Genomic DNA, 19,036 nt, shown 5'->3' with positions numbered 1-19,036 from the left:
GCCACACAGCTACGTACGCTGCTGCTGTGCCTGAATGGTCTAGTTCAGTGCTGTCCGACAGAATATTCTACAAGGATAGAAGTGGTGTATATATGCTCAGTCCAGGACAGTAGCCACTATCCCCACATGGTTCTTGAGGCACTCATACGATTGAGGAACTGAATTTTTCATTTTGATTTATTTCAATTTAAATAGCCACATGTGGCTAGTGGCTCCCTTATTGGATGGTGCAAGTCTGGTTAATACATGGACACCAGGACACTAGTCAATTCAGATGAGGTTGAGGGGTCCCCTGAAAGTTCATTTCCAAAGTCTATCCCCAAACACCTAGGGCAATGCCGAGATCCGACTCCTCAGAGGGGCTCTGAAGCCTCCAGGCATCCTCTTGGCCCCTTCAAGACACATGAACCACCAATGTGGCCAGCAGGTAACATGCTTTCCAGTCACACCTGGAACCCTGTGCTTGCCAAAACCCAATTGCTGGAGAGAGGATAGGCCCCATCTAGAACACCAAAGTTAAGGAATAACAAGGAGCAAATCAGAACCTACCCCTGCCAGCTGGCCTCAGACAGTGCTTGGCTGGAAACTGCTCCCATGGAACAGAAACACCACTCTGGTACTGAAACTGCCACTCCGGCCTCCCTCTCTCCACTCAGTTAACAGGAAGATGATCACTCAGCTAGTCATTCTTATACCTCAGCTTTATCCAAGAATTTAGGACAGAGGAAGGTCCCAGCCTTATCTAAAACTCCCCGGGGAAATATTTCAAGGCAAGTAAATTTCCTTTATGCTGTACCTATAGTCTGTAAATGTTATGTTACTGAACTTTAGCAAATAGAATGGCAGGCAGTTCTGCCCAAATAGCACATATACCCAAATTTGGGTGCCTTGATCTACTCGCTCACTCCTGCCCTTACATACTGAAGTTCATCATATGCAGCAGTATAAGTTTTAAAGTTATTTTTTAAAGGTCCACACTAATGACAAACACTGATCTTACATATGGCTTTGTTTTAATAAGCTATACAAATCCAGTTCGAAATTCAAAAGTTACAAAAGGTACAGTGAAAAGTAAGCCTCTTCCCCTCACCCCCCTCCTCTCCCAGCTGCTACCTGGTTCTCCTCTCCAGAAGCAATCTGTTACCACTGGATCGAGTATACCTCCCAAGATAGTCTATGGATAACTAGTGTATTAACGCCTGACTTGAGAAAGAAGTCTAATTGAATATTCTCCCTCAAAAAGACAGAAAACAGAGAGAGAGGAAAAGAGGGGGGGAGGTGAGAATGGAAGGAGAGCGAGCGAATGTGAGCATGCTATTTGACAGCTATTTCCTGATGCCACGGCTTTAGTCTTTTTCTGTAGTTGCATTTGTAGCTTCAAATAAAGTCAGTCCTCATTTTTAAAACTGTTTTTTGTCTAATGAGCTAAATGTCAAAAGGTGAGCACCAGAATCAGAGTAATGTGCCTACCATAGCTGTTCAAAGCCTGCTGGCCAAAATACAAGAATATATGAGCTAGTATCTACAGTCCTTGGAAATGGACTAAATGTAATAGACGAAAACACTAAAAGTAAAAATGCATGGCCTCACTTGCAATGAGAGAAAATACAAATTAGAATAACCTGAAGGTATGACAATATACCTTTCAGAGAAGAAAAAGGGAATAAAATTATAAAATCCAGTGTTGTGCAGAATGTAGGGAAAGAACTACACTTGAACTCTATAGTGCTGATGGTTCCACAAATTTGATCTTTCTGAAAAGCAGCCTGACAATAAGTAAGACAAGCTATGGTTCTATCTGTACATTTGGTCCTGGTAACTCCACTTTGGCGAATGTGGTCCAAGGGAATAATACAAAAGGAGAAGATCTTTAAGACTCTGTATAAAAATGTTCATAGCAATACTATTAATTATGCTGAACAATTAAAACAATCCAAGTGGGGGACTGGTGCAGTGTATATCAGGAAAGAATGCTATACGGCCACTGAAAATGACACGGATACAAATGCACATGTAAGTAAAGTTGGCACACAAAATAAGATGTGCACTCTGATAACAATCAGACGGTCTACTTTATGACTTACAATCATATGGTAAACTAATAAAAAATCCGAAGAACTTAGAGATTTAAATTTATAATCATTTTTTTACTGTTAGCTGCTGCTGCCTTTCTCTTGAAGAAACATCATCTTAATCATCATCAACATCACTTCTTAAGCCAATTCTAACCCTAACCTAAAGTGAACGGAATGATATCAAATGCCTCAGCTTCTTATGAAGCATGAAAAAAAAGAAAGCATTTATTCAGACGTTTTTGAACCATTCTTTCAAGAGGCTGGGTCATCTTCACTCATCCCCAAAGTACCCTTCTAAATTCTAAGCTGGCAAACGGTAACCAAATTTTTGACTGATGTGCATTATAAAAAGTCTATTGGCCTTGGATTAAATATACAATAGCTATATATCTGTGTGACAAGCATACACTTTAGAGTAACTTAATTAACATGTATCATATGGTTTTGTCCTTTTATAGGACCTGGCACATAATTTCAGTATTTTTAATGATTCATCTAGGGACAAATGTGTCTTCTGGTATAGTAGTGGTCATACTTAATCTATAGAATACCAAATGCTTATCATGAATGTAATTGTTGATTATTTCCTACTGGAAAATATGACTTGCTCTTATCATCTATTTTATGACGCAGTTTCCAGTAACAATTGCAGAAATCGGGCCACTTATTTAGAGAAGGAAGAACGCTAGGTTAAATCCTTCTAGTGCAAATAATCACACCCCAAATTACGTCTTCTAAGTTTACATTTTTAGATAAAATAAAAGACACCAGGAAACATTTGACTTTGTTCTTTGCTCCTAACAGCACAGTACAGAGCACTTTACACTTCATTAGAATACCATTTAGACAATGACTAGGTTATTCCTTTCAAAGAGCTTCAAAACATGTTTACAGAAGGGCTGACCTGTACCAGATAAGGATTATTTCCAATTTAAGATTCAATGAGTCCATAAACTGCCAAGACAGATCCTTAGTAGGTACGTGACATGATAGGTTAGAGGAAGCAAAAATGAGACAGACAGAAAGACTAGGGTGTTAATTAGACCACATGAAAGAAATATTGAGAAGCCAACAACTAAAAAGCATTCTTAATGAGTACTTCATTCAACATGGCTGTTTAGCTTTCAGGTCACTGGGAATTTTGTCCACCAATGAATTCCAACTGTCTTATTCACTATTCCCAAAGACCAACTAAAACCAACGACTAGCTGGTCATTTCGGGCTGGGCCTGGTGCAGGATGTCTATGTGCCTCTCAGACCTCTGACTGCAGGGAGCATAAGTGACCTCCGGCCACAGCCGCTGAGCCCTGAAATCCATCATTACTGCATTTTCACCAAGGCCAAACTTCCCACGGGCTGCTCTCAGCCAATGACTGGGTATGGCAGAGATACTAAGACAGGCCATTCCTGCGAGACACAGGACGCCCCAACATGCGACTTTGGTCAGGGATGCTATCCAACCTCACAAAGGACAGCAAGGAGTAGACGTGACACTACTTCACAAGTGTAGAAAGTAGACAGTGCAACTTAATGCATTAGAACAAGACAGTTTATTACAACACAGCAAACACCATGAGTATCAGCATAGATTTGCCAGTTCCCCTACCCCCAAGTGCCACAGGGCAATGCAATGGGCTCAGGTGGATGCCACTCATGCAGTGGGAAGAACTGCAGCTGAGGAACCCAGGGTCAAGGACCTGGGACTTTTTGAGCCATGAGCAAACAAACCACTGCCCCTCCCCGGGGAAGCAAGAAGTTAAACGGTAGTCACACTGGTTACCTTGCCCTTCAGAAATGGCTGAGTAACAGGGTACAGATAAGCCTTCCTTTAAGGACCCTCACCAAGAACCTGCAGGGATGCTCAGGGCCCATGGTGGACTGCCTCTCCAGACAGAGTTGCTTTGCCGAAATGTTCTTAGAACTGCACCACATAGTCTGACTTTTCCTACCCACCCTTCCTTCCTTCCCTCTTTCCTGCACAGGGCTCAGACCTGCATCTAGTCCCACAGCTCTCCCTGACTCCTCTGGCTCCCTCCTCATTTTCCCCACAGGCATTTTCCCTAATAAATCTCTCACATGTATAACCCCATCCTGGCATCTGCTTCTCAGAGAACTCAAACTAGCACAAATGGTGCCAGTGCTGGTCCAAGAAAACAGCCTGTGGTAAGATGGAGTTCTGAGACTGCTTTTGTCAGTGCCTGGTGGACAAAATAGACACCGTCCTGAGGCGGGTGTGGGGCACGGATAGTCCAAGGCATAGGGTGGCAGTCCAGCTGCTAAAGATTTCTCTGGAGATGACCTGGGAAAACTGGGAGAGTGGCCTTGGAGATGCAGCGATTCAGGCTTTTGAAAAATATGGGAGAATAAGGCCTACAGAGACAGTGGAGACGGCTGCATACAGTTAAATTGTACCGATGCCCTGCAGCAGGGTAATGAGAAATGATGACAGTTATTAAGTAGCTAAAGATTATGCGTGAGAGCCCAAGGGCTTCCGTGGAGCTTACAAAAAGGCTCTTATTTCCTACAGTGCAGGAGCGAACACAGCTGAGTAGCAAAGAGAGAACATAATAGAGCTGCAGAACTCCAGGGAGATAAATACTCAATGTTTAATATGCGGTAGGTCTGCTTTGCTTAAGTCAGGGCCACATGACTTCATGTGGTTGAAAAATCCTGGGACCCTGAAACAGGGGATGGGAACATCTGGCCAGACACCCCAGAGGGTGTTGGCTCTGTAGATATCCCCACCCAGCCCTCAGAGTGCAGAGGGGGCCACCATTCCCTAGTAATGAGCTAGCACTTCCCCTGTGCCGGAAGACGCTGCAGAGGCTGCTTCCCCAACAAGGCAACTGGTGCCCCTCTCTGAGGAGCTGTGTCCAGCCCCTTTCCCAGTTACTAAGCTGATAACTAGGATTAGATCCCAGCATAACCTGTCTGGGGAAGTGCTGGGTCTAATGAAGAAGAGAGTATACACCAAAGAGCTGCAAAAATTAGCTGGGGGGGGGGTACTAACAGGAGCCAAGGAAGCACTGGGTTTGGATTTCAAGGGTGCTCTATCAAGAGGGCCAGAAAAGCAAGAGTTCACAGGCTTGGGAGCACTTTCTCAGGAGACAGGATTTGACGCCCCTGGCGAGGACCACAGGGGGTAAGTCTCTACTAAGGTGTCACTTAGAGGCCCAGAGGAAATGATGGTCACCACTGAGAAAAGTAGCAATGTCTGAGCTGCCAGGACGAATGGCAGAGGAAGGAATTAAAAGGCAGCGAGAAGTGGGCATGCTGGAGTGGAGATATTATATGAGGTGAAAAACCCCATCAGAGGGTAGTGTTCCACAGAGGAGCCCAGAGGACACCCTATTCACCAAGGCCATCAGGAAGGCACTGGTGAAAAGGGGCACCAGCATCACTAAGTTCAGAGGTGCTGCAGGCCAGAGATGGCAGTAAGAGACCATACAAGGTCTGAAGGGCAGCTGGGGGCGCTTGACCCACAGGGAGTTGTGGAGGAGCGCGACAAACCTACAGCCAACAAAGGTGCTGCTCAAGATTTGAGAGCTGAAAAAGACTAAAGCAGAGGAGCAGGGGACTGAGAGAGGTTTCCCTGTAAAAAGCCCTAATTCCTGGCTCAGTTTCCAGACTTTGGCCCACTTTCACATCTGGCAGAGGGAGCTGGGTCCCTAGGAGGAATGACAATGGTGAGTATGTGCTATTCCCCCAGTACTTCCCCCAAAGTGACCACAGCCACTTACGTGGGGGTATGTACACGGGGGAAAGAACAGCTAGACGTTCGAGGAATGCTAGACTCAAGATCTAAGTTGATGTTGCCACTTAGGGACCTGCAGCAGCATCACGGCTTCTGTTACACTGGGGACTTCAAGGGCTGAGTGATAACTGAAGTCCTGGCTAAAACAGTACTCACAGTGGGCCTGCAGACCTACACAGTGGTCATTTCCCAGTCCTTAACTGTGTAACTGGAACTGAGTTGGTAGCTGGGAGTAACCCCACGTGGGTCCTTGGCCTGCAGGGTAAGAGCTGTCACAGCGAGGAAAGCCAAGTAGAAACCTCTGAAACTGTCCCCACCCCACCCCCACCGCCACCACCATGGACAAGGGAGTAAACTGTGACGCTTACTTTTCTGTGTCAATTTGGCTTAGGCTATAGTACCCAATTAGTCAATCAACTAATCTAGGTGTTGCTGTGAAGGTATTTTGCAGATGTGGTTAACATCTACAATTAGTTGATTTTAAGTAAAGGAGATTGTCCCAGATAATCTGGGTGGGCCTCATCCAATCAGTTGAAGGCCTTAAAAGCAAAATTGAGATTTCCCTGAGGAAGAAATTCTGCCTGTGGACTGCAGTGTCAGTTCCTGCTCAAGAGTTTCCAACCTGCCCTATAAATTTTAGACTTGCCTACCTAGCAACCACAACTACGTAAGTCAATTTCTTGCCATATATATACGTGTGTGTATATATATATACACACACACATATACATGCTTTATCGCAAGGAATTGGCTTACAGTAGGATATATATATCCTACTAATTGTTTCTCTGGTAAAACTCTGATTGATACATAAATCAAACACAGTATTACATCCCAGCGGAGACAGAGTAGATCAGTACCATTATTAAAAACCTAAAAGATGCAGAGTGGTAGCCCTTACCATGTATTTGCACCTACGGCCACATAGGGGTTCCCGTATAACCAGCTGGAGGAAGAGAAAACAGCTTGAGCTTGGTTTACAGACAGGTCAGCTCAGTATGTGGCTGCAAAATGAAGATAGATGGATGGTATCTGCATTACAGCCATGTTCAGGGGTGGAAAAGGAAAATTTTTCCAATGGATGCAACTGTAAGCAGTACAACTGACTTGGTGTGGAAGAAGTGGCCTGAAGTGAGAATATTTATTGAATATGTATAGACTCCTGGGCAGTGTCCAATGGTCTGACCATCTAGTTGGGAGCCTGGAAGGAAAAGTGCTGGAAAATCAGAGACAAGGGGGTCTAGTGTAAAGGCTGTGGATGGACATTTGGGAGCAGGCAAAGTATGAAGATTTCTGCGTCACACGTTAACACTCATCAGAGAGCATCCACCACAGAAGAAGCACTAAACCAAGCAGACAAAATGACTCAGACAGGTGCATGTGCCTTCGTCAATGGCTACCACACAACTGGCACGATGGACACATAAGTAGAGTGGCCACCATGGCTGATGGAGGCCCACAGCAAGGACTCCTGCTTACCAAGGCTGATCTAGTGAGAGTCTGATGGCAACTTTGGCTCAAGGACTCACTACTGGTCTTGCTGAAATGTTCTTAGAACTCCACATCAGTCTAAGACTTTTCCTACCCACTTCACTTCTTCCCTTCTCTCTTCTCCGGAGGCTAGACCTGCATCATAGTCTGACAGCTCTCCCAGACGCCTCCAGCTCCCTCTTCATTTTCCTTCATGGCCATTTCCCCCTGCAAAAAATTTCTTACACATCTAATCTAGGATACAAACTAACATACCAGGTAATCTAACTTAGTGTGCTATTAAAGCTTTACTCCTCTGTTTTACAGGGTCAGAAATTCAACTTTAAAAATTCAGCAAGGGTATTAAGGTCTTGTGTAGGTACCAGTTCCTATCAAACTCATAAGGGAATGGTTGATACAAGAGAATGACAAGAATCTCAAAATGAGAAAGAACTGCCAAGCAGACCAGATAGATATGCAATGGAGCTGAAAAAGTGTTCCCTTCTCAACAAGAGTAGCTACTTGAAAATCAGACTAAGCCCAGAAGTAGCCTGGCATGTCTGGAACATGGAAAGGGAGCTGGCTAGCCAAAAGGTGGAAACCCAACTGTCCATCCACTGATGAAGGGATAAACAAAATGTGGTATATCCATACAATGGAATCCTATTCAGCCATAAAATGGAATGAAGTACCGAGGCTTGATACAACACGGATGAACCTTGAAAACATTATGCTATGTGAAGGAAGCCAGACACAAAAGACCACTTATTGTATGATTTCACTTACATGAAATGTCCAGGATAAGTAAATCCATAGAAATGAGAAGCAGATTGGTGGTTGGCAGGGAGGAGGAGGAGGAGGGAATGAGGAATAACTGCTAAATGGGTACGTGGTTTCATTTTAGAGTGACGAAAACATTTTGTAACTAGATAGCAGTGGTGGTTTTAACGGTGGTTTACACTGCGAATGTACCAAATGCCACTAAATTGTTCTCTTTGAAATGGTTTTTATGTTAATTTCATCTCAATAAAAATAAATAAATAAATAAATTGCAAGAAAAAACCGTGGAGACATATCAACCAAAAAAAAAAAACAAAAAGCAAAAAAGAAGACGTTTAAAATTTCAGAAAAAGGGGGGGCAGTGAGCAGGCTGATGTTAAGAATCACTATCACATTCATATCCAGCTGTCCGAACCTAGTCAAGCCATGCTTCTCTATGGTCCCATCTGCCAACAGGAAAGGTCACTGCAAGGGTTCTAAACATCTAGCACAAAGACTAGAATTCTAGAATTGCCTGATATTTCCTCTTTCCTGGACATTTCACCATAAAGTGGGGTCACAAATTCAAGGGCCATATGCTTGAACCCAAATTTAGGATACATACTCTGATTAAGTACCAAGGGTATTCCCAGGGACAACAGCTTTCGCTCAAAACTCCAGGACACTTGACTGTTGAAACTATAGCTCTCTCACTCACTCTACACTCAAGAGATTACAACAATGCAGCCTCAGAGATTTTACATATAGCAACAGTCAAAGCATAATTGAATTTGATTGCATTTTAGAAACATAGCTCATTTCCAATTCTACCGAGCAGCTGAACGGGCTGCGGCTTCAGTGATGCCTGCGGTCACTGGGATTAGAGGACTCCTGGTCCCAGGAGTGCCGGGCCCTTTTATGCCTATGAGATTTATCTCGGCTCCTACTTCGACTTCTGTGGCTGTGCCCCTCAGAGCGCTCACTGTGCCAGCTAGAATGTGTATCTGGGTTTCGGCCTCTGTCTCTATCCCTGTTCCTTTCTTCTCTTTCTTCCCTCCTGCTTGAGGACTTGTGTTCGTGCCTGGGCTTCTCCTTCTTCAGCTCCCTCTCTCGCTCCTCTGCTCCACTGCGGCAAGTCGTCCTGACCTCAGGGGAGCTGGGGTGGTGCTTCCGAACCTCCCTGGACTCTGACTTCTGACCCCTCTCTGAGTTCTTGCTGCTATGCTTTTTAGAGCCAGGGTCATCCTTTTCCTTTATTGTCTTGCTTCTGGGCGATGAAGAGGAGGCTGGCTGCTCTTCCTGTACCTCTCGGTCAGTCTTCTCTTTGTCTTTCTTTCTTTTCTTCTTTTCCTTTTTGTCTGGAGGAAAAAAGGGGCTCAATCAATGAGAAAAGGAAGATGGAGGAGATGTAAAAGAAAAGCATCCCTGGCAGCAGCATGAAGCAGTCACAGCCTATACTTCCAGAAAAGTGCCTCCAAGAAGCCAAGCTGGATGTCTGTCACCCTTGATATGTCAAGTTGCTGTATAACGCAATTCCCACCCTTAATTACCACTTTAAAGACCCTACCTCCGAATACAGTCACATTCTGATGTACTAGGGGTTAGGACTTCAACATAAATATTAGGGGGACAGAATTCAGATGAGAATATTAGCCTTCCGCTGATACATCTCCTTTCCCAATTAAAGTAAGGTTCCCCACACCTTCCCCCTTCACACTTAAGAACTGATTATCAACTCTCAGTGAATGCTAGGAAGAGAAAACACTAAGACCACCCAGAATCTTCCCTTGGGTCTCAATGCTTTACCTTTTTTGTGTTTTTTTGTGGGTTTGTCATCTTCAGAGCCCTCAGATGAACTCGGTGAGGGGGTGCGAGCCCCACAGCCCTTCTCCTGGAGCCCTTTGCTCACGTCATCCATTTCCTCTGAGTCCTTAGGAGCCCGATAGTTAGACACATGATCCACTCGGATAGTTCTTCCTTTGATCTAAGACAGACAGCAATGCTTCAGCACAGACAGCCCTCCTAACAAACTATTTGAACCCAGCTGCAGAAAGCCACGATTTGAACATCCACTACCTTCCTGCTAATTCTATTCCTGGGGAAATCTCTAAAGCAGACCTACCCAACACATATATCTAGATATTAATTCGCTCAGCCCTCAGTGCAGCCAAGTGGGGCCTGGGGCAGCTGGAGCCCTTGAGGCAGTTGTCCTAGCAGTCTCATCAGTTTACCCCAGCGTGCCACACAAATATTTTCATGTTCTACGTGTGCCAAGAAGTGAAAAAAGGCTGAGAAGTACTGGCCGAAAGCACAAGCAGCATGGAAAACTGAGAGAATTCAGACGCACAAACAATGAATTACCCTCAATCTGTAACACTAATTTACAGTGAAACATACCAAGAAAAAGCCTGGCAGCTAGAAGGAATTCCTGAAATCGAGCTCAATGCTACAGCTGCTTTCTCGATACAGCAATTAGGATGAGGCCAAGGCAGACCAACGGTTGGGAGGCGGGAAGGAATCTAGGAAGGACCACTCTTTTCTTTGGCCTTCACACTTTGCTCTACCCCCACCATACTGGAACAACTGGCTCACACTGATACTTACGCTGTGAATCACAACTCTCCGGGTGAACAACACAACAAATTAACCCCTCACTTAAAACAAAAACTTTCAGGCAAATACAGATTTATTCTATAGGCAAAGTCATCTGAAATTTTAAAAGTCTGGCTTTTGTTGTTCCAATACAAGAGCAGATTTTTATTCTTACCTTTAAGCCTGAGGAGCTTCTGTCATCTATCCTATTCCCCATTTCAACACATTTTGAAAACCCTCCTTCTATGGTGACTCCCTTTGACTGCGGGCCCTCTTAAAAATCAAGCCTAGAACCTTGTTTCACCCTGTCCTATAGCCTCCAGCTGTTCCATACTGGTGCAATCAGTGACACACTCTCCAAGTCAAGAGTCAGCTCCCAACCTGTGACAACGCTCGCTCAACTGCAGTGCTTTTCCTAAATGAGCACAGGGACCATGCGGAGCACAGAGAAGCCTCACTTGCCCCATCTCCTTCTCTCAGCCCAATGTCTCCCTTCCCAGGGTGGGAGCGAGAGGGCACAGAGGAGAGAAAACTTCAGAATGAGTTACTTATGTAGAATTTGTCATCAGATTTTAACTAGAGAATTTCCAGGGCCCAGTACTGCTAAGTCAGTGGAGACATATGACAGACATACACAGCTATGTCCTAGGTCATGAAGCCATGATGGAGTCCCAAAACCCCCCAACAGAGAACAGCATGGGAGAGCAGTGTTTGCTAGTCTCTTCATTCTCCAATACATCAGAGATGAGACTAGATTGTGAGGAGCAAAAGTGGAGAAATAGACGCCTGGCTGGGGACGTGGGGCACGATATCCATGCTTCTGGGAAGATGGTTTGCTAACAGATGGGGAAAAGGAACAAGTGCTGGCAGGGTCATGAGCCAACAGAATTATTTCCTGGGATCATTTCCTGGTTAGTGTGTCCCCAAACCTCTGCAACCCTCACAACATACCCCACTGACCAGTACTGTCCTCGAGCCTGTGGCGATCAGGTGGGAAACGAAACCAAACCCCTACACACAGGAGAAGTCAGGCCAAATCCCAGCTTAGTAAGCACACTCACCTTGATCCCATTAAAATTGTCAACGGCCAGAATTGTGCTCCTCTGGTCCTCATAGCAGAGGAAACAGAATCCTTTGGATTTGCCAGTCTTCTTGTCCCGTACCAGATTAATGTTAACAATCTCTCCATATCTATTTATTTTATAAAAGAGTAAGACACTATTGATTTAAAATGCAAAAACTTTCAGATCGGACGACAAAACAAAATTCAAATAATACAGTTTGTACAGGAGACACATCTAAAACAAGATGACATATAAAGGTTAAAAATAAAAATTTAGACAAGGATATAGCAGAAACACCCAATTAAAAAATGGGTGGTAATATTAAGACCAAAGATGAATTCAAAGCAAAAAAAAAAACCATGAAATGGGACTAGGAGAGCTTTTTTACAATGAAAAAGATCCTAATACATAACAAAGGTATAAGTCATGAAACTTTATGCATAAATTAACAAATCAAAAATGTTAATTAAAAAAACTATTAGAAATACAAAGAGAAACTAATAGTTAAAGTTATGAACGATTTTAACACACAACCTTAAGTTTATAACACATAAAGTTGATAAAAACAAGGTCAGAGGAATTACTATAATTAACATATAATTATTTAATATAAATACAAATAAATATATAATTAATAATATAACAATTATATTGTTAACAAATATTAATGTCAGCCTAGTAGATATACAGATAAATTTGAATCTTACAAAAAGATGACAGTTTCTTCTCATGAATTCACGAAACACATATTAAAATTGACTATAGAATAAGGTCTCATAGTAAACTTCAACAACCTCCAAAAATAGAACAGATCATGTTCTCCAATCACAATGTTATAAAGCTGGAAATAATATTTGGAACAAAAAATATGCTACAAACTAGAACTTGAAACCTACTCTCCTAGCTAACAACTGGATGAAGGAGAAAGTAAAACAAAATAAAGAAAAAAAATCAGTGGTAGACTCTTTAGGGAAATAATGAAAATGAGAAGAATATATACCAAAACTTAACGGGTTAACTAAAACCATATTCAGGAAAATCTGTAACCTTAAAGAATTTTATTGTTAAAAAAGAACAAATGAATGTAAAAGCAAGCAAATCTAAAGAAAGAAGATGGGAGTTAATAAAGATAAAAGCAGAAATTAATTAAATAGGAAATAGAAAAAAATTCTACCTTACTCCTTGTACAAAAATAAATTTCAGATAAATTAAAGCTTCATAAATTAAAAAATGAAGTCATAAAAATAAAATAGGAATTGATAGATACATTATAAAATGATCACATACATATACCTTGGCCTGAAATCTAGAATCTTACTTAACAGAAAATACTAGAGATGATTCAACTAAGGTCAGGAACTATTTAACACTGTTTAATTTTGTAGGTATTGGCCAATGCGATTAGGAGAAAATGCATATAAGAAATGAAAAAAGAGGAAGTAAAACTATCTCTGTCTGAAGATTCTATATGATAGTATGTATAGAAAACCCAAGAGAATCAATGATAAACAGTGATAAAAACCAACAGTATTCAGTAAGTTGACAGGATATACAGTTGATAAAAATAAATCACCCTCTTACATTCAAACACTAATCAGTTAGAAGATATAATGAAAGAGAAACTCCATTTATAACAGTAATGAAAAAGATAAAATACTCAGAAATAAACTTAACAACAAGCAATGTACAAAGCCTACATAAAGGAAACTTCTTAAAACTCCTTTAAGACACAAACATAGACTTGAACAAACACAAAGACATCGCTTGTTCTTGGACAGGATGACTCAACATCATAAAGATGGCACAACCTTCCCCCAAGTTTAAGTTAATACTTAAATTTAATATAATCCCAATTAAAAATATAAGTTGTGTTTTCCTTTCCTGGAGGTAGATAAGTTGATTGTAAAGTTGTTGCAGAAAAATGAACATGCAAGGATAGCTGGGAAAACCTTCAAAAAGAACAATGACGGGGAGTAGCTCTCCCAGACATGAAACACCCTGAAGAGCTTCTCTGACTAACTGGTGTGGGACTGGCACACGAAGAGACACACCAACAGAACAGAATAAAGCCAAGAAAGAGACCAAGGACATATGGAAATATTAGTAAGTGATAAGGGTGACATTCCAATTTTCTGGGAAAAATATGGACTTTTTTATAAATGTTGTTGGAACAACTGGACAGCCATTTGAAAAAACATGAAATTGGATCCATATTTCACACTACACATCAGAATAACTCTAAATGGATCAGAGATTTCAATGTATAAAACTGAAATCATACAACTACCAGAAGAGAACACAGATGGGTGGGTGGGGAGAAATACTTTCTAATTATGACTCAAAATCCAGAAACAATAAAAGACTGATAAATTTCACCAAATAAAATACTAGAGGGGTACACTATAAAGGGACAGCATGAGGGAGTGTTTGGGGTGATGGAAGTGCTCTTCATCCTCACTGTGGAGGTGATTACATAAATCTATACCTATATTAAAACTCATAGGACTGTACACTCCCTAAAAAGTCAATTTTACCAAAAAGTCAATTTTACCATAAGATAATTTAAACATATGAATGAATGAAAAAATAGTTTTGCATAGCAAAAAGCAAAGTGAAAAGACAAATGACATTATCAGGAAAACCAGTGAAGTTGAATAAATTCTATATGTTAGAAAATAATACTATTTTATCAGTGTTGATTTCCTGAATTTGATCACTATACTGAGGTTAAACAAAAGTATGTCCTTGTGTTTTGGAAAATACACACTGAAGAATTAAGGGATGAATGGGCATCAGGTCTGCAACTGACTCTCAAATGATTCAGAAAAAATATATTTAAGTGGAGAAAAATAATAAAGCAAATGTGGTAAAATGCTAACATATGGGGCACTCTGGGTGAAGGGGATACAAGTATTCTTTATACTATTTTATAACTTTCCTGTTTTAAGCCTGAAATTATTTCAAACTAAAAAGTAAAAGAAAAAAAGAATATAGGAGCTTGCTTGAAGGGACTCCTACAGACCAAATTGGGACAATTTGAGCATCAAGAAATAATGATGGTAATGTAGTAGGAAACATCAAATTAAAAAAAATAAGTCCATAGTAATACAATACATGACAAAGTGTTATAACAAAGAGTTCATATCCTTAATACATGAAAGGCTCTTATAAAATCAATAAGAAAATGAGGAATACTCCAAAAGAAAAAACAGGCAAAGGATATGAATAGATGATTTACAAAGAAAAATACTAATAATGGCCTGTAAATCTATGAAAAGATGTTCAACCTCACTGATGATGAAATAAAGGCAAAGTAAAATAACAATGAGAAGCCATACAGTAAATATTTTTTTATAACCATTGCTCTTAGGATTCAGAAAAATGGGCATTCTAGTGAGAGTGGAAATTGATACAACCTTTTCAGAGCGCAATTTGGCATGTTTATAAAATATCTTAAAAATGCTAACATATTGATCCAGTAATCTCACTGAGGAAACCAACAAGGATGCATACAAAACTGTATATACTAAGATGTACATTGCAGTATAATTTATAACAGCAAAATATTGGAAATAATACCCAACATTTTTTAAAAAGACAATAAAGAAATGCACCAAAATGTTAACAGTTTTTCCTTAAAGTACATTCTATTTTCTTCTTTATACTTTTTCCTCTCCTGCTATGACTATACATTACCTTGATAATCAGAAAACAAAGTATTTTTTGAAAGCCACTGTTATCAGTGGCAAAGGCAATCTTCATGGACAGCAATGTGTGTAGCCAGAATAGAGAATTAGAATAAATACACACACTACCTGATCATCACTCAATGCAAATAAGACAGAAACAGCTCTTAGATGGAAGGCTGGGCCAAGGAGAGGTACCACGAAGGGATGGAAATTATAGGCTGCACCTGCTGTGAACTTCCCGATGCCCAGAAGTTGGAGGAAGCAGCCTCAGTCCCTGCAGGGCCCTCTGCCTGTGTGCACTGCCCAAGCCCTCGACCATGGCCTTCTTCTCATGTGTACTGCCCAGTTTCTTTCCCTTGGCCTTCTGTCCTATATGCTGCCCAATCACTCAGCCAGAACCTGCTTCCCCCTAAGCTGCATAACCATTCAGCGAGGGCCCTCTGCTTATGGGATGGCCCAACCATCCCCTGCCACGGCAATGCCTCTGTCGGGGGTACTGGCTGTGTTTGCTTGCCCAACCCCTTCTGCCATGGTCCCCTGACTGTACATGCTGTCCGACTTCTCAGCAACCGTCCTCTGCCCCTGAGAGCTACACAACCCAGGGGCCATGGTCCTCTGCTCCTATGAGCTGCCAAGGCCCTCTGGCTCTATGGACTGTCTAGCCACTCTGTGTAGCTCTGGGGTTGTGCCTAGGCCCTCTCCTACCAGCTGCCACTACCAGTGTGAGCTGCCAAGGCCCTCTCCTGCCCAGTGCCACTGCTATCGTCTCATAGCAAAATGAAGACTATAAGGTTCTCCTATTCATTCTTGTTCCTCATCAGCCCGTGATTCTCAGCCTCTAGGTGAAGAGAATGGCTCTCCTCAATAACTTTACACTCATCTAGAAACAAAGAAACCAAACTACAGCGTAAACCTTTTGCTTTTTTCCCAATTCTTCTGTGCTTTGCCCTAATCCTACAATGCCACACAGGTGTGGGCCCAGAAGGGCCCTGTGATCCTATCATGGGTTACTCCTAGTTTGTAGAAACACGAGGAGATGGGCCAACATAGTATCTTCCTGAGAGTTCCAGTGTGTTCCAGTGTAGACCCAGGCTGAACAAGCCCCAGTAAGAAAGGAATGAAAATAGACCAGAATCCCCACGACAGCCTCCTAAATCATCCAACTTCTTGGATTTTCCACATTGGGAGAGTTCTAGAAACCATGTCCTATGACTGATTCAGACTAGAGCAGAGGCTACAGCCCTCCCCATGCAGGGAGGCCGGTCAGCCTAGAATTAAAATAAATGGCTTTCGTGATGCCACAAAATGCATTATGGAAGCAAACTACTTTGATGACCCGAAATGCAGGAAATGAAAGGGGACTTACTGTGAGAACACACAGATGATGTCCCCTTCAGTCAGTTCATAAGGAAGCCCTCCTAGAAGAGAAAACCACATTTCAGTTCAAGAAACATTTACCAAGTGCTGCTACATACCATGCACTAGGCCAGGCACTGAAGGTGCAAAGAAGAGTAAGCCACAGGGCCCGTTCTCAAAGAACTCACAGGCTGATGCAGTGACAGAAGCACATATAAGGCGGAACTAGTACAGAAAAAGCAGTGGTTAACTTTGACTGGAAAGGTCGGGGTCACCACCAACCAAACTAATCCTCCTCACACGCAAAATCTTACAGACAAAGAAGACAGTTTCCAGCACAAAACTCTGCTTCCACAACCATTTCTTAAACTCATCTGCCCCTTACTCACGAATTCATAGCTAAGATCCAAAATCAGTTTAAATAGCCAAATATTAACCCCACCTCACAAAGACCAAGGATTATAAAGACAATTGTTAAGCATTTCACAGAAAATAACTTTCCATGCAAATGTTTCCTTCCTCATCTGTAAAATGGTGATATTAGTACTTACCTCACAGAAGTGTAATAAGAATTAAATAAAACAATAAAATAAAATTTAAAAGAATTTAAAAAAACAATATGGGGAGGGCAAAAGGGGGTAAAGGGGCACATATCTACGGTGACAGGTAAAAACTAGATTATTGGTAGTGAACACGATGCAGTCTATACAGAAACTGAAATATGTAATGTACACCTGAAACTTACACACTGCTATTAGGCAATATGACGTCAATAAAATAATTTAAAAGTTACATTTCAGCAACAATAACAAAAAAAAGTATGGAAAAACTTAGAGAAAATAAACAAGGAGAAAACATTACATACAAAACATATATATAAAAAAGGCTTAGTACAATGGTGCAACAACCTCTTGAACAAACTGTCAAATTACTGGATGTGACACAGTGACTATAGAGATGGTAATACAGCCACGGACAGTACGCAGCAGCAAATTAGACGAGGAAAATTAATTCTGAGCTGGGGGAAAGGAGTGGCGGGGGACGGGGTGTGCGGGCAGTTAGCAGTAATATCGGATGGTGGCTAAGACCTTCAGTTCTAGAATCCCATAGTTTTGGCTGTTCTACTTACTAGCTACGTGACCTTAAGGAAATCCATTACTTTCTCTGCACCACAGTTTCCTCAGCTGTGTAATGGGGGGACGGGGAGTGATAATATTGGTTTCTGAGAAACCAAGTGGCAAGACTCTTAGCACAGTGAACGGCAGACAGTAACTACCACGGGCACTGATTTGGCAGGGAGAGCAAACTAGAAATGGGGGAGAAAAGAGATATAGAAAACCAGGTTATGGGCAGACAGCAGAAGGAAATAAAAGTGGGTGATGAATGTCGGGAGGAATGAAGGGCGGGAATGCTCAAGTACTAGGAAGGAGGCCGAGAGTGAGGAGCTCTGCGGAAGGAGGACGTGGACCTCACCCAGGAAGATCCAGGCGCTGTCCTTGTACTCAGAATGCCAGGACACCTTATCTGCCACGCCAAGCTGGACCTCACGCTCATTCAGCTCGTTGATCAGCTTCACTTTAGTTAAAGGGCTGCAGCGGGGGCAGAAAAGCCGACAAGTAAGCGCGGCCTGCCTGAGGTGAAGGGGAGCAAAACTACGGGACTAGTTTTCTAGTCTCCGCGCTTCTCCCGCCCCTCAGCCCTGCAGACGCTCTGCCACCCGAGCCCGGTGGGCCACCCCGGCGGCCCGCTCCCGCTTCCTCAGGGGGAAGCTGAGGCCTTACTTCATCTCCGCGAGTCCGCGCTCAGCACCGAGGCATTCGCTTCCGGGCGAGGCTGCAGGGCGCACGCGCGACCCGGGCGCCGCGTCCCCATTGGACTAGGCGGAGCTCGCGCTGCGCCGGAAGAGTTCGGCCGCTCCAGGGGTGCGGCGCGTGCGCACTCGCGCGGGAACAGGCTTTCCTCCGGGAGGGGTTCGTTCCTCCCGGGGATTTTACTCTCGTCTCTCGCTTCGTCCCTTTGGGAAGTGAGGCATGGGTGCGAGCCTGGTCTATTACAGGACCCCCAGTTCCTGGACGATGCCTGACATTGATTGAGTTAGCTGTAAATGTTTGTTGAATGAAGACTGAAAAAGAGTCAGCTTTTACCCTCCTCTCAGTCATTTTCACTGTTCTGAGTCAGACTTTTTGTGAGGTGTTCCGTTGCTGAGTCAGATCCTAGGATGACATATTGAGGCCAAGGTGAAGAAGCCAGTTAGCAGGAATGCCAGGTGAAACACTG

General features: G+C 42.7%; 1 protein-coding gene across 1 annotated transcript; it reads right to left on the bottom strand.

The window, feature by feature from the left end:
- Positions 1–2,842: 2,842 nt before the first annotated feature.
- On the bottom strand, positions 2,843–18,657 carry RBMX2 (RNA binding motif protein X-linked 2). Its single transcript, XM_008540760.2, has 6 exons — positions 18,541–18,657; positions 18,233–18,348; positions 16,770–16,821; positions 11,712–11,841; positions 9,865–10,042; positions 2,843–9,416 (listed from the first exon to the last, which is right to left on the bottom strand). Exons 1-6 carry the CDS (start codon positions 18,543–18,545, stop codon positions 8,914–8,916), a joined length of 984 nt encoding a protein of 327 aa, XP_008538982.2. The 5' UTR covers positions 18,546–18,657; the 3' UTR covers positions 2,843–8,913.
- Between the last annotated feature and the right edge of the window lie 379 nt (positions 18,658–19,036).

Source organism: Equus przewalskii, chromosome X (genome assembly GCF_037783145.1).
Source record: "Equus przewalskii isolate Varuska chromosome X, EquPr2, whole genome shotgun sequence".
Classification (NCBI taxonomy): domain Eukaryota; kingdom Metazoa; phylum Chordata; class Mammalia; order Perissodactyla; family Equidae; genus Equus; species Equus przewalskii.
This window is presented reverse-complemented; position numbering and strand designations above follow the sequence as displayed.

Excerpts from the sequence above, each read along its gene's own strand:
- RBMX2 (XM_008540760.2), bottom strand. Across the intron at positions 11,842-16,769 it reads ATCATCTGTGTGTTCTCACA|ATATGGAGAGATTGTTAACA; the intron begins GTAAGTCCCCTT and ends TAAAATAAATAG. Across the intron at positions 9,417-9,864 it reads CACAAAAAAACACAAAAAAG|ACAAAAAGGAAAAGAAGAAA; the intron begins GTAAAGCATTGA and ends TTTTTCCTCCAG.